Here is an 11,518-nt window from a genome sequence, read left to right on the forward strand (position 1 = left end):
CGCCCCCAGCTTGCCCGGATCTCCCAGGGGAGGGAGGGAGGGAGGGAGGAGTCAAAGACAAGATCCAGTCAGGCTGAGCCTGACCATTAATATTAATCCCAGTGGCTTCTTCCAGATACAGTGCGAGTCTCCTGAAGCACCAAAAGAGAAGATGCTCATCCTGAACCTCTCGACACCCATTAGCTGTGTGAGTACCGTGCTCATCTGAGCCCCACCGTGATGTACACCCCAAAATGTGCTTTAGCAGCAGGGTCACAGAAGGTAGAAGGGAATGAAGTGTTCTTTCTAGAAAGGAGCAGAGAGGTGTGTTCATTTTTCTGCCATTGTTTTTTTCCTAGTAGGACGTAGTCCCTTTCCATCTTCATGAGGGACAAAAGCAAGGTTCAGACTTCACTAAGGGAAGCCCCGCCCACAGGGCTGCTGCAGGGCCAGAAGTGCCAGCTCTCCTGGGCTTCCACGTCACAGCGTCTGAGAGCCTGGAGACCCCAGTCCTGGTTCCTGTTTGCTTCTAGCTCCGGGTGTGCCTTTGTTAAGTCGATCTCTTTGAGCTTCAGGGGCCTCAATTGAAAGTGAGAGGCTTAGTCTGCCTAGCTCTCCCTGTTCTAATAGTCTGTGGTTTTATATATTTTTATATTTCCTGGTCCATGTTTTATATGATGGCCTCCCTCTAACCTGGGGGAACCATTGTCAACAGTTTCTTCTTCCAGTCAGGGTGATACGTGTATGTACTGTTTGGGGGAGATGGTGTGAGCACGTGTGTGAATACATTTGCATAAAAGAAAGAGTAGCAGTGTGTCCACTGCCTTGAGACTGCCAGTCTCCCTAGGATTAAGGGCTTTAGTCCCAGGCTGTCCGCTGCAGTGCTTAGTAAGTAGCTGAGAGCCGAGTGCTGGTAATGGATGGCTCACTGCTGCCCTCTTCTGGTCAGTGGTTATTTTGGCAAACACCCCTAGAATTAGGACAGGACATGGTTTCTAAAGGATGGAGAACTTGGGTTTATAATTCTTTGAGGCCACGTGTGTTTTCTGTAGTTGTTTTGAGTGTCGATCATGCTGGAATTCTCCATGTGAACTATAGAAAAGTATGCATTTAGACTGGAGTTTTAACATATGACCCAGTAATCCTGCTCCTGGGCATATATCCAGAAGGAACCCTACTTCAAAAAGACACCTGCACCCCAGTGTTCATAGCAGCATTATTTACAATAGCCAAGACATGGAAACAGCCTAAATGTCCATCAACAGATGACTGGATAAAGAAGATGTGGTATATTTATGCAATGGAATACTATTCAGCCATAAAAACCAACAACATAACGTCGTTTGCAGTAACATGGATGTTCCTGGAGAAAGTCATTCTAAGTGAAGTAAGCCAGAAAGAGAAAGAAAAATACCATATGAGATCACTCATATGTGGAATCTTAAAAAAAAAAAGAACATAAATACAAAACAGAAACAGACCCATAGACATAGAATACAAACTTGTGGTTGCCAAGGGGGCGGAGGGTGGGAAGGGACAGAGTGGGAGTTCAGAATTTGTAGATACTGACAGATATATGTAGACTAGATAAACAAGATTATACTGTATAGCACAGGGAAATATATACAAGATCTTGTGGTACCTCACAGCGAAAAAAAGGTGACAGTGAATATATGTATGTTCATGTGTAACTGAAATTGTGCTCTGCACTGGAATTTGACACAACATTGTAAAATGACTATAACTCAATTAAAAAATGTTTAAAAATAAAAACAGACTGGGGTGTTAAAAGGGAGCAGTGTTCCCCTGGGGTTGGGCTTACTGGACAAGGCAGGAATCACATTGATGCTTGCCCAGCCTTTCCTCTGGCTCTCTTTTTGGCTGAAACTTGGCAGGGGTGTGTTTGGTCATGAGAAGCCTTTTTTTTTTTTCATTTGTTATAAATGGAAAGAGGAAATCCCTGGCTCTTTACCTGATATCAGTCTGCGAAATTAGTAAGCCTAAGGAAATTCCAGGTAGAAACCCAAGGAATAGTTTGTGGGGCAGGCCATACCAAGAGTTCTTTTCTTCATCCTGGTACCCTTAACTCCAAAACTGGTCAGAGAAACATCAGTTTGGGGTGCCTGTGGATGACGTGGCAGGACTGGGTAAAAGCAGCCCTCACTTTGCTTCCTCATTCTCAGCCTTAAAGCCATGTCAGCCAGGCCATTTCTGTTTAGAAATGTAGAAAGCTTCCTTCTAAGATGTTCTCATGTGCATCTTCAAGGTACTCCCAAGTTCCCCTCTTCAGTGACGGCCTCGCTTTTCTCCCTGTCAGCCTGTTTATGGTTTCAGTGTCTTAGCCCAGGGAACGGGCACACCTTTCAACTTCGGGATAGATAAACTTGATCTGAGAGTCAGGGCTACCCACCCCACCCCCATGAGGTTTCTGAACTCGGCATCAAAGGCTGGTGAATGGCAGGTTCAGGTGGGACTGGTGTCTTCCCCACTGGCAGTGCCTCCTCAGGGAGAGGTGGTAACAGGCAATCAGGTCATGATCCTTAAAGAGATTTGAGGGAGAAAGAAGCACTAGGGCGAATGGTATTGTTCAACCACGGACGAGATAAATGGTGGGAGGAGACCTGGGGATGAGATCGGCAAGGGGCAGAGGAGGCAGGTGCTGGCCCAGGAGGACAGCACGTCACTCGCCACTCTGGCAGGCCTGGGACTGGCACCGGTTGAGGCTAGAGTAGGGAATAAGTTCACATCTGACCTGAGCTTCGAAGGGCAGCCCCACAAGCCTAGGCTAATGTCATGATCCTTGAGAAATCACCTGTGGTCTCCCCACAGCAGGAGGCAAGCCCTTTCAATGAGAAACTGGTCACACTTCTGTGCCAAGCAGCAAATGCCACCTTCAGCCTAGTTCAAGATGAGTGCTGTGTTCGGCTGGCACCTGTTATAGACTTTCCGGGAGTGCAAATCAAAGAAGTCACTATTCGCAGTGAGTTGAGGGCAAGGTGGGGGTTGAGGCCAATGGGGGTGGGAATAGGGCAGAGGGTGGCTGCTCAGGAGCCACAAGGATGGGTCAGTTGTCAACTCCCAGCCACCTGAGAGAGAGACACCACTCAGGAGATTGAGATACAGTATGTCCTCCTCTGTCCCTTACCATGTCACTCTGAGCTAGACCACTGAAGCCGCATCTCTCCCTCTCCCCCCTCAGAAAGATTCTCTCCCAAGGACGTGTATGAACTGCTGCACAATAAATGGGATGCGCTAAAAGGGGTAAGTGGATGCCCCCCTGTGTTGGGACAGACTGAGTCAGGAGCCTGTCCCTCTGAAGTCCCTGGTTACCTTGCTTGGGCGTCTCTCTCATTGTCAAGGAACCTCCAGTTTGCAAGTATCTAGACGGTAGGCGGATAAGGGGGCAGCAGGGCGGTGGAATAGGCCCCACCAAACCCCAAGCAGAGGAGCTCAGACATGAATGGTAGTTCTGAGAGAGGGTGCCCCGGAACCTGTTCTCTGCCACATAGCTTTCTCCTTCTCGGCCAGGTGGGAGTTACTAACATGGCATTGGGGGATCGAGGACCACCAGAAGAGACTGAGGACCGGTTCAGCATGCCCCTCATCATCACCATTGTCTGCATGGCATCCTTCTTGCTTCTGGTCGCGGCCCTCTATGGCTGCTGCCACCAGCGCCTCTCCCAGAGGAAGGACCAGGTGAGGACTTATTCCCCTGGCCAGGGAGCAGTCTGGGTCACTAGATGACGCTCACCCCATTGTTCCCATATTAGAGAGAAGTGAATGGGCCACGGACCCTTTCTGATAGGCATAGGCCGTCCCTTATAGGAAATGGAAACTTACATGAAAAAGTAAAGAGGCAGCATGGTGGAGGGGAAGAAGATGGGCTTTAGAGTCAGGAAGACCTGGTTTAAGCCCTAGCTCTGCCTCCTGTTATCTGGGTGGCCTTGAGCAAATCATATGGTCTCTGAGCTTCAGGTTTCTCATCTGCATAATGGGGATTATACCCACCTTGCAGAGCTGCTCTGAGGACCCACTGATAGAAATGAGCCTGAGCACGCCTGTCTGACCAGAAGTTCTTTCACTTCCCTCATTACAGTTCCACCCATACCCATGGTTCTACCCTGGCTGTACACTGGTGAGCTTTAAAAAATCCTTATGCTTAGCTTCCTCGCACACCAATTGAAACGGACTCTCTGGATTAGTATATTTGTTAAAACCTTCCTGGGGACTCTACTGTGCAACCCAGGTTGTATCTTGGGTAAAGATGGAGAGAAAGCACTATCTCCGGCGGCTCCTGTCTGCAGCAGAGATGGCTGTAGGTTCTGCTGTACCCATCTTGCTCGGGCTTAGGGAGGTCCTCAGTTACATGGCCTGATGAAAGTAATTTTCTTAAAGTTCTTCCCAATTCAATGCAGTGGGGTAAGGCAGGGGCCTGGAGTGTAAAGTTGGGTGGGAAGGTATGGAGGCAAGAGGAGAGTGGAGGACTCTGGAGAACAAACTCCATTTTCACTGACCTCATGGATTTGCCACCAGGGCAAAGGCAAGGTGCGCTGGGAATTTTAGGATGTTGGGCGAGTTCATAGACTAGCCCTGAGGCTGGCCAGTCATCAGGATGGCCTCTGGGAGCACCTACTACTCACATTAACCAAATTGGAGTTCCTGGATTATAGGTACAGCTGTTATATTAAAGCTATATTCCGGCTGCGGCCCTCTATGGCTGCTGTCACTAGCGCCTCTCCCAGAGGAAGGACTAGGTGAGGACTTACTCACCTAGCCAGGGAGCAGTCCAGGTCACTAGATGACTCTCACTCCATTATCCCCTCAAAAATTACTCTTTTTTTCCTTGCGTCATCTCCTATAGCAACGACTAACAGAGGAGCTACAGACAGTGGAGAATGGTTACCATGACAATCCAACACTGGAAGTGATGGAGACCTCATCAGAGATGCAGGAGAAAAAGGTCGTCAACCTTAATGGGGAGCTGGGGGACAGCTGGATCGTCCCTCTGGACAACCTGACCAAGGATGACCTAGATGAGGAGGAAGACACACACCTCTAATCAGGTCTGCGGGCGGCCTCCAGCAGTGCACAGAGCTCCGGCTGAACCACCTCAAGTGCCATTTGGATAGGGGAGGAGATCCTCCCCCTCTGAGGGAAAGACTGGGGAGGAGACCAGACTTGGAGGGCTCCCTCCTTCCAGTCCCCGCAGGCCTTATTCTTCAAGTTGAACACATTCTGTCTAGAATCCTTTCGTAAAATAATCCACTAGTGCCTGAGCTCAGTGCTGCTGGGGGATCTGGAAAGAGCCACATTTAGAGATGAGCTAGTAGAATTCCTTCATTTCACAGACTGGCCTAAAGAGAGTAAAGTCAAGGTCACCCAGCTACTGGGTGACAAGAGTTAGGATGAAAACAAAGATTACTTCGTTCAGTCCAGTGCTCATTCCCACCATGCCATGCTCTTGCGGTCACCTGTGCCCTCCCTCCAGAGCTGCCCTGGGCAGGGGGTGAAGCTGCCAGTCAGTGGATAGGATGGAGGGGAGAGCAGGGCCAGATCCTGTCTCAGTGGAATCTGATACTTGAAGGGATTGGTCCCCTTTTCTGTCTCCTACGCCAGCCTCGTCTGCCAGTGTCCCATCCTCTTTCTTCTCCCTGCTCCCTTCACTCAGTTTTTATTCCCACTCTGTCCCAGAGCCCCTGGGACTAACACAGGTCATTCATGACCTTGAACCCATTGTTCTGGATTCTAGTTTCCTGGCATTTGCTTAATGAGTTAGGACTGAACACCCCCTCCCCCCAAAACACCAGTGTGAACAGGTCTCCCCAAGGGTCCATCTACAGGTAAAGAGAGAAGGGGACACCCTTCCTCCCAGGAAGGGCCCTGGCAAAGCCCCCCAAGGCACTCCTTGAAGAGGCTCCCCCGAGCGCTGCTTTGGCCTCCTGTTCCCACCAGGGGCTAACATCCACAGGCAGCTACTGAAGGCAAAGTTTTGTTGTCACTGCTTAGCTGATACACTGGGGGTGAAGACCCAAGCTAGGGCATCCCCTTGAGATCCTGCGTGAAAGAGCAGCTTTAGGGCAGAGCTTCTTGGGGCCCAGTCAGCAGAGAGGTATCTTAACAATCGATTAAAATAGCAGGAAGGAGAGGCTTTACTCTCCACTTTGTAGGGAGCTCAGGGGCTTTGCAGGTCGCTGAGAGTGTTGTTTTTAATCCAGCCTCTACTGCCAAAGGCCGAAGCTCCAGTGTTGGGAGGCTTTTGGGTAGATTCCCATGTACCTGTGCCACAAGGTAAGATAGGCCTAGATCAGTGGTGCATTAGGGGCAGCTCGAGGGGCTGGCCTTCCATTCCCAGCAACCTCCCACCGTCCGGGGACAGAGCTACACCTTGCTGTGTCCCTTCCTCTGTATTCCCAGCGGGGCTGCCCAGTGCTCCTTCGGGTTTTGGTGGCATCTCAGGGAAACAAAATGCTGATGCTGCCCGGTGGAGGGGTTTTGAGGGCACTCAGCAGGTGAACGGCACCTGAGGACTGGGCATGGTGAGATTTCCTCCAATTTTCTGAGAAGAGGGAATCCTGTATGGAATTTTGAACTTTGCCCGTGGTCTCTATTGTTCCTGGACATAAATTCCCTAAAACCAACTAGGAAGATAGGGCGAACTGCTTAGGAAAATGAAAATGGTCATTTCAGGGCAAAAAGCCAGGACCCCCCCCCCCCCCCCCCCATTTCGTGACAGGCCCAGGCTGCAGTAGTTCTGATAAAATAGGCTATCTGCTTTGGGATAGGTTAGTTTTCCAAAGGGGAGGAGCTTAGGGGGAAGACCAATGTCTATGTCCTTCCTTGGCCACCTGATTCCCTATTCGTAGCCTTTAGCCATTTGGTATCCAGGGGAAAAGGAAGGCCAGGGGTTCAAGTAGGGCCCCAGTGAGCTTCCCAAGAGCTGGAAGATGCTAAGCTAAAAAGGGTCTAAAAGTATCTGCCCTGATTCTCTAGTCTCTAGTATTTGGAGGTTGGCAAGATGGAGTAATGCCAGTTTGGGGAAAAACAGAGGAAACCTTGTTTAACTGGGAAAAGATCTGTTTGCTTCTTTCTTACACACTGTTTGGGTCTTTCTAGCCAGTGGGATCATGGCCACGATGGGAGAGGCCAGACTGGATTGTTACTCCTTTGCTGATTCTGGGTCACATTTCACCTGCCAGCTTTAGACAGACATGAACAGTGTCTCTGCAAACCAAAGGCTGCAAACCCCAGGCCTCTTGGGGAGAGAGAGAAGACTGGCAAAGACAGTAAACACTGTGCTTGGTCCAGAGGAGTGACTGTGTCCCTGTCCAACGACAACCTTGAGAAGCTTTGGGCCAGTTCAGAGGTTCTTTCTTTTGGTATATCCGAATTATATTGCTCTAGCCTTTTAGGGCACCTTGCCTTGGCTTGCTTCTGCCACTAGACATCTGTGTCAAAGGCCACACAGCCACGTATCTGTCAAGGTCATCTTCCCACATCTTTACTGGGCTCTAATACTGTCTGCAGTTCACACTCTGGGGCTGAGAGGAGAGAAGAGGAACACCATCAGGAACTCTGCATGACTCAAAACAGGTTGTGCCAAAGAGAGATGATGAAGTCTTTATTCCAGTCCCTGAACTGCATAAGAGGCCAGAAACCATGAGCCTGATGATTGGGCAAAATCCAGTGGGAAGTGCGCTGTCGTGAGTGGGGAGAGATGCAGCTGTGAAGAGGGTACAGAATAGTCTCTGCATCATAGGACAGGATATGGGTTTAATCTGGTCTGGACACAAGATTCTTCTTTCCCCTCTTGATAAAGACAGCTAGCAGAAAGTTTATTTAAGCCACTTCAGGAGCTTTATCTTTTTGACAATATACTGGAGAAACTTTGAAAAACACATTTATGCTGAAATATATATATATTTTGATAATGCAAATACAACAGCCACATGTTAATCCACCCTGCACTTCTTTGAATATACTCCGAAGCATTTGTTAGCTAAGAGAGATGTTTTTTTTCCCTCTAAACAGGAACGTAAATGTCTGTTTTACTAGAAATGACAAGTTTTTGTTTTTCTTTGTTGAAAAACGAAATACAAGAAAGGCTGATGATCACAGATATTTTAAATACAATCCTCACCTCTCCCCAGTAAAGTCCCGTCACATTACAGTAAGGGTCGGAGTCCATATGCAGTGGTTGGAAAGTGACACTCTAGTCGTAGGGAGAGGGTTTTAGAACCTAATCTTTTTTTTTTTTAACAGGAAAAGAACCTGAAGCCCAGAAAGATACAGTGACTTGGCCAAAATCACATGTTTAGTGACAGAAACAGGATTACAACCTGGGTTGGAAGACTGTCCAAATGCTGTGTGCCTCAGGAAGAATCAAGAAATTAAGGACTGTTAATGAAGGACAGGCACCAGAATGACACAAAGGCCAGAATTCCCTTCTCAGATCTCCTGCAGCAAGGCTAGGGAGAGCGTGAAGCCAAGAATAGGCACCCTACTGGTCTCCTATGCTTCTGAGTTATTTAGGTCTACGACTTAAATGAACAATTGTTTTCTACCAAGAAATAGTTTTGAATGAGCTTTTACCTATAGATCTTCTATTAATAGGACTAAGGATCAAAGGGAACAAGACAGGAAGGCAGAGGGGACGAGAGCAAAGCAGTGGCGTATCTTTCATCACTGCCATTAGCTGATTCACTCAGGTTTGGTGAAAACCCAACACTGAGTGAAAGGAGGGGATTAGTATTTGCTGTGGGTCTTTTAAAAACTAGTGAATGTTAAAGAATTTGCCCAGGACACTGGGGAAGCATGTGTGTTAGTGGACAGGGGTCTAAAGTACACTGGAATTGAGAAACCTGTTTGTAAAGACTACTTAATTGTTGACATTTTCTTACAAAAATATATTTTGTGAAATTGTTTACTATCAATTAAAGTGCTTTTGTGTAAGCTGGTTCAAGCCCTAGTATTTTGCTCTGAGTGGGTTACATTCTTCACTTGTGCGTGAGGCTTGTCACTTGAAGCCCCTGAAGACATCAGGCGCTCCGGTGAGCGTAGTAACCCCTGCTGTTGTTGCTCCTGCTTAACTGCGCAGAAGCATTTGTTAGCTAAGAGAGAGGGTACAAGAGAAGCACGGAAGCTGAAAGGAAGGAAACGGGATCCTCAAGGTGATGACAGTTCTCCAGATTATCTCTGGCTGCTCTGGTGATCGTAAGTCAGAGGCTCTCATTTTCCCTCACAACACTGTTTATCAGTATTTTACCCTCTTCCTTCCCTCTGCTTCTGCCTCAGATACAACTATGAACCACCCACCACCAAAGATCCCAAGGGGGCTGCTGAAGCCTGATCAGGTATGAAAACACTGGCACAGAGACCATACAAAAGCGAAGGAGTCTTTTCTGCCCATAAAAGGATATTTACTTGTCAGAAACTGCCTCTGCCTGTCCCCTGTCTAGACACACAGTGGAGATGAAGGAGGTTCAGGAAAGGTGATTCTGATTCTCTTCATGTCCCGAGGTGGTATCATCTACCTGTGTGTTTCTTCAGTGCTAGGGGAACGCTTCGTCACGGCCAGCTCGCAGAAGGGCAACCGACAGGCGAATCTGGCCCACATTCATGGTTGCTGTACAGCCGTCTCTTCTATTTGCCTGGCCTCATAACAGTTTACAAAACATTTTTACACATTTTATTTAGGAATTGTCACCAGTGTACGGACTGAGCAGAGAGATTAAGGATTCTCTTTGGGATCACACAGCTTTAATGGTACTGCTAGGCCTTGAATCTGTATCTTTTCTCTCTTCAGTCCTACATTCTTTTCTCAATACCACATTAATGCTTGAGTTCCAGTACTAACAAAGTACACTTCTAGCATGTAACTACTATTAGAATATGATTTTCCCTTCATTCTGAAAGGCAGTGAACAGCCTTAAGGGTGGGCCAGAGTTGGGCCAGGGGTATTTTGAGGTTAGCTTCGAGAGCATGCCGAGGGTACAGAAAGGAGCACAAGTGCAGGAACTCAGGCAGGCCCCTGGCCACACTGTTCTAAGAGAGGGACTCATATTTACCATGACCACAAAGACCCAAGACTCCATTTCTCTTCCTGAATAGGTCATTCCCTCTGCTCCCTGCTCTGCCAACCCAAAGGCACTCTTGAGTTGTCATATTTAATTTGTACGCCTCTGTCACTCATAGCCCCCCATCCTACAAGCTCCCTCCCAAACCACATATTTCTTTTGTACCCCAAGGGAAAAAAGTAAATAAAGAATAAGACTGGCTACTATAATTAGCAGTACTGATAAATACTGAGATAACTAGTATTTTTCAACAACCTTGCATTTTATAGATTAAAAAGTTGGGGTCCTAGCAAACAGGATCTGCTGCCAAGATTTACTTACAAGATGGAGAAAGTGAGGCAAGGGAGTCGAGACTGTCCAGTGCTTCACAGAAGTCACTGGCGAATCTGGAAGCAAACCTAGGATTCCTGACTCCTGCCCTGCGTAATCCATCCTTAACAGCCCAAATTCAGAGGGCAGGTGTATAAAACATGCTACAGAGATTACCAGGTGTCCTAATCTCCCCTCTTGGGTTTTATCACTATCAAAATTTCCTAGCACAGCAGGGGACAGATCCACAGATCACTTCTGTGGTCTTCAACTTCTGTAACTTTTCTCTCGTTCTTCCCTGTAATAAGAATGTTTCTGGAAAGGATGTAACTAGCCACCTTTGCTTTTCCTAGGTGGGAGAAAAGTCCCCGGTAGGTCTCCACACTCATTTGACGTGGGAGCAGCTGGCATCTCAACTGTGTTAAACACAAAGGCCTCTTTACTTACTGCCACCTTCCCACCAGATGACAAAGATAGCCAGGAGAGGAGGTGGTGATCCACATTTAGATCCTTTTGAGTTAATTCTCTGGAGGATTAACCCAGGAAAGGCCAATTCCTTACCTTATCACTGCACATCATGCTTTCCTGTTGTGAAAACAGAAATGTTACTTAGGAGCCATGATCAAAGCACCTCTAGAAATGAAAGCTATGCAGTGAGATGGATTATTTCACCTGGAGAATGAGAAAACATGATCCTTATTTTGAATAACATCAGTTGACAACTAATTTGCTGTAGAATGCAGGATCACATACAGAGCCAGTAAAGCGTGAGCCAGATCAGGAGATGGAAAGGGCCAGAAGGAGGGCTCCTTGTTACTGAGAGTCTATCTGGAAAGCTCACACAACTCAACCCTAATAGTCCATTATCTTTGGCATATTTCTGAATTCATTTTCTTTTTCAAGGTTCAGCCCTTTCCCTTTCTTTGGGGACAGGGACCCATAATTTTCTGAAACTCTGCAACATCTCCAGATTCTCTCTACTCTCTCTTCTACAATTAATTTCAGTTCAGTCTTTTCTTCTAGTTCCTAACCTGTAAGTATGTCCCCCTTAAAGAAAACCTGGGAAACACAAGTCCAAATTTACAAGACAGATAAAACAGGGCTGGTGATTAACAGTAGATTAAAAAAAAAACTATCATTTAAAGAAATAACTTACC

The 11,518-nt window shown here is 47.4% G+C and overlaps 1 protein-coding gene across 3 annotated transcripts in view; it reads left to right on the forward strand.

The window, feature by feature from the left end:
* The window catches only part of PODXL (podocalyxin like), a 48,348-nt gene extending 39,410 nt beyond the window's left edge, over nucleotides 1-8,938 (forward strand). The window contains exons 4-9 of one of the 3 annotated variants that reach the window (XM_072964447.1): nucleotides 116-187; nucleotides 2,809-2,959; nucleotides 3,179-3,240; nucleotides 3,508-3,675; nucleotides 4,841-5,042; nucleotides 8,239-8,938. In XM_072964447.1, coding sequence (XP_072820548.1) covers nucleotides 116-187; nucleotides 2,809-2,959; nucleotides 3,179-3,240; nucleotides 3,508-3,675; nucleotides 4,841-5,038 — 651 coding nt within the window. In that variant the 3' untranslated portion in view covers nucleotides 5,039-5,042; nucleotides 8,239-8,938. Of the gene's footprint in view, nucleotides 1-115; nucleotides 188-2,808; nucleotides 2,960-3,178; nucleotides 3,241-3,507; nucleotides 3,676-4,840 lie in introns of all 3 variants that reach the window. The other 2 variants (XM_072964446.1, XM_072964448.1) reach the window with 2 other exon arrangements.
* Nucleotides 8,939-11,518: the final 2,580 nt, after the last annotated feature.

Source organism: Vicugna pacos, chromosome 7 (assembly GCF_048564905.1).
Source record: "Vicugna pacos chromosome 7, VicPac4, whole genome shotgun sequence".
Taxonomy (NCBI): domain Eukaryota; kingdom Metazoa; phylum Chordata; class Mammalia; order Artiodactyla; family Camelidae; genus Vicugna; species Vicugna pacos.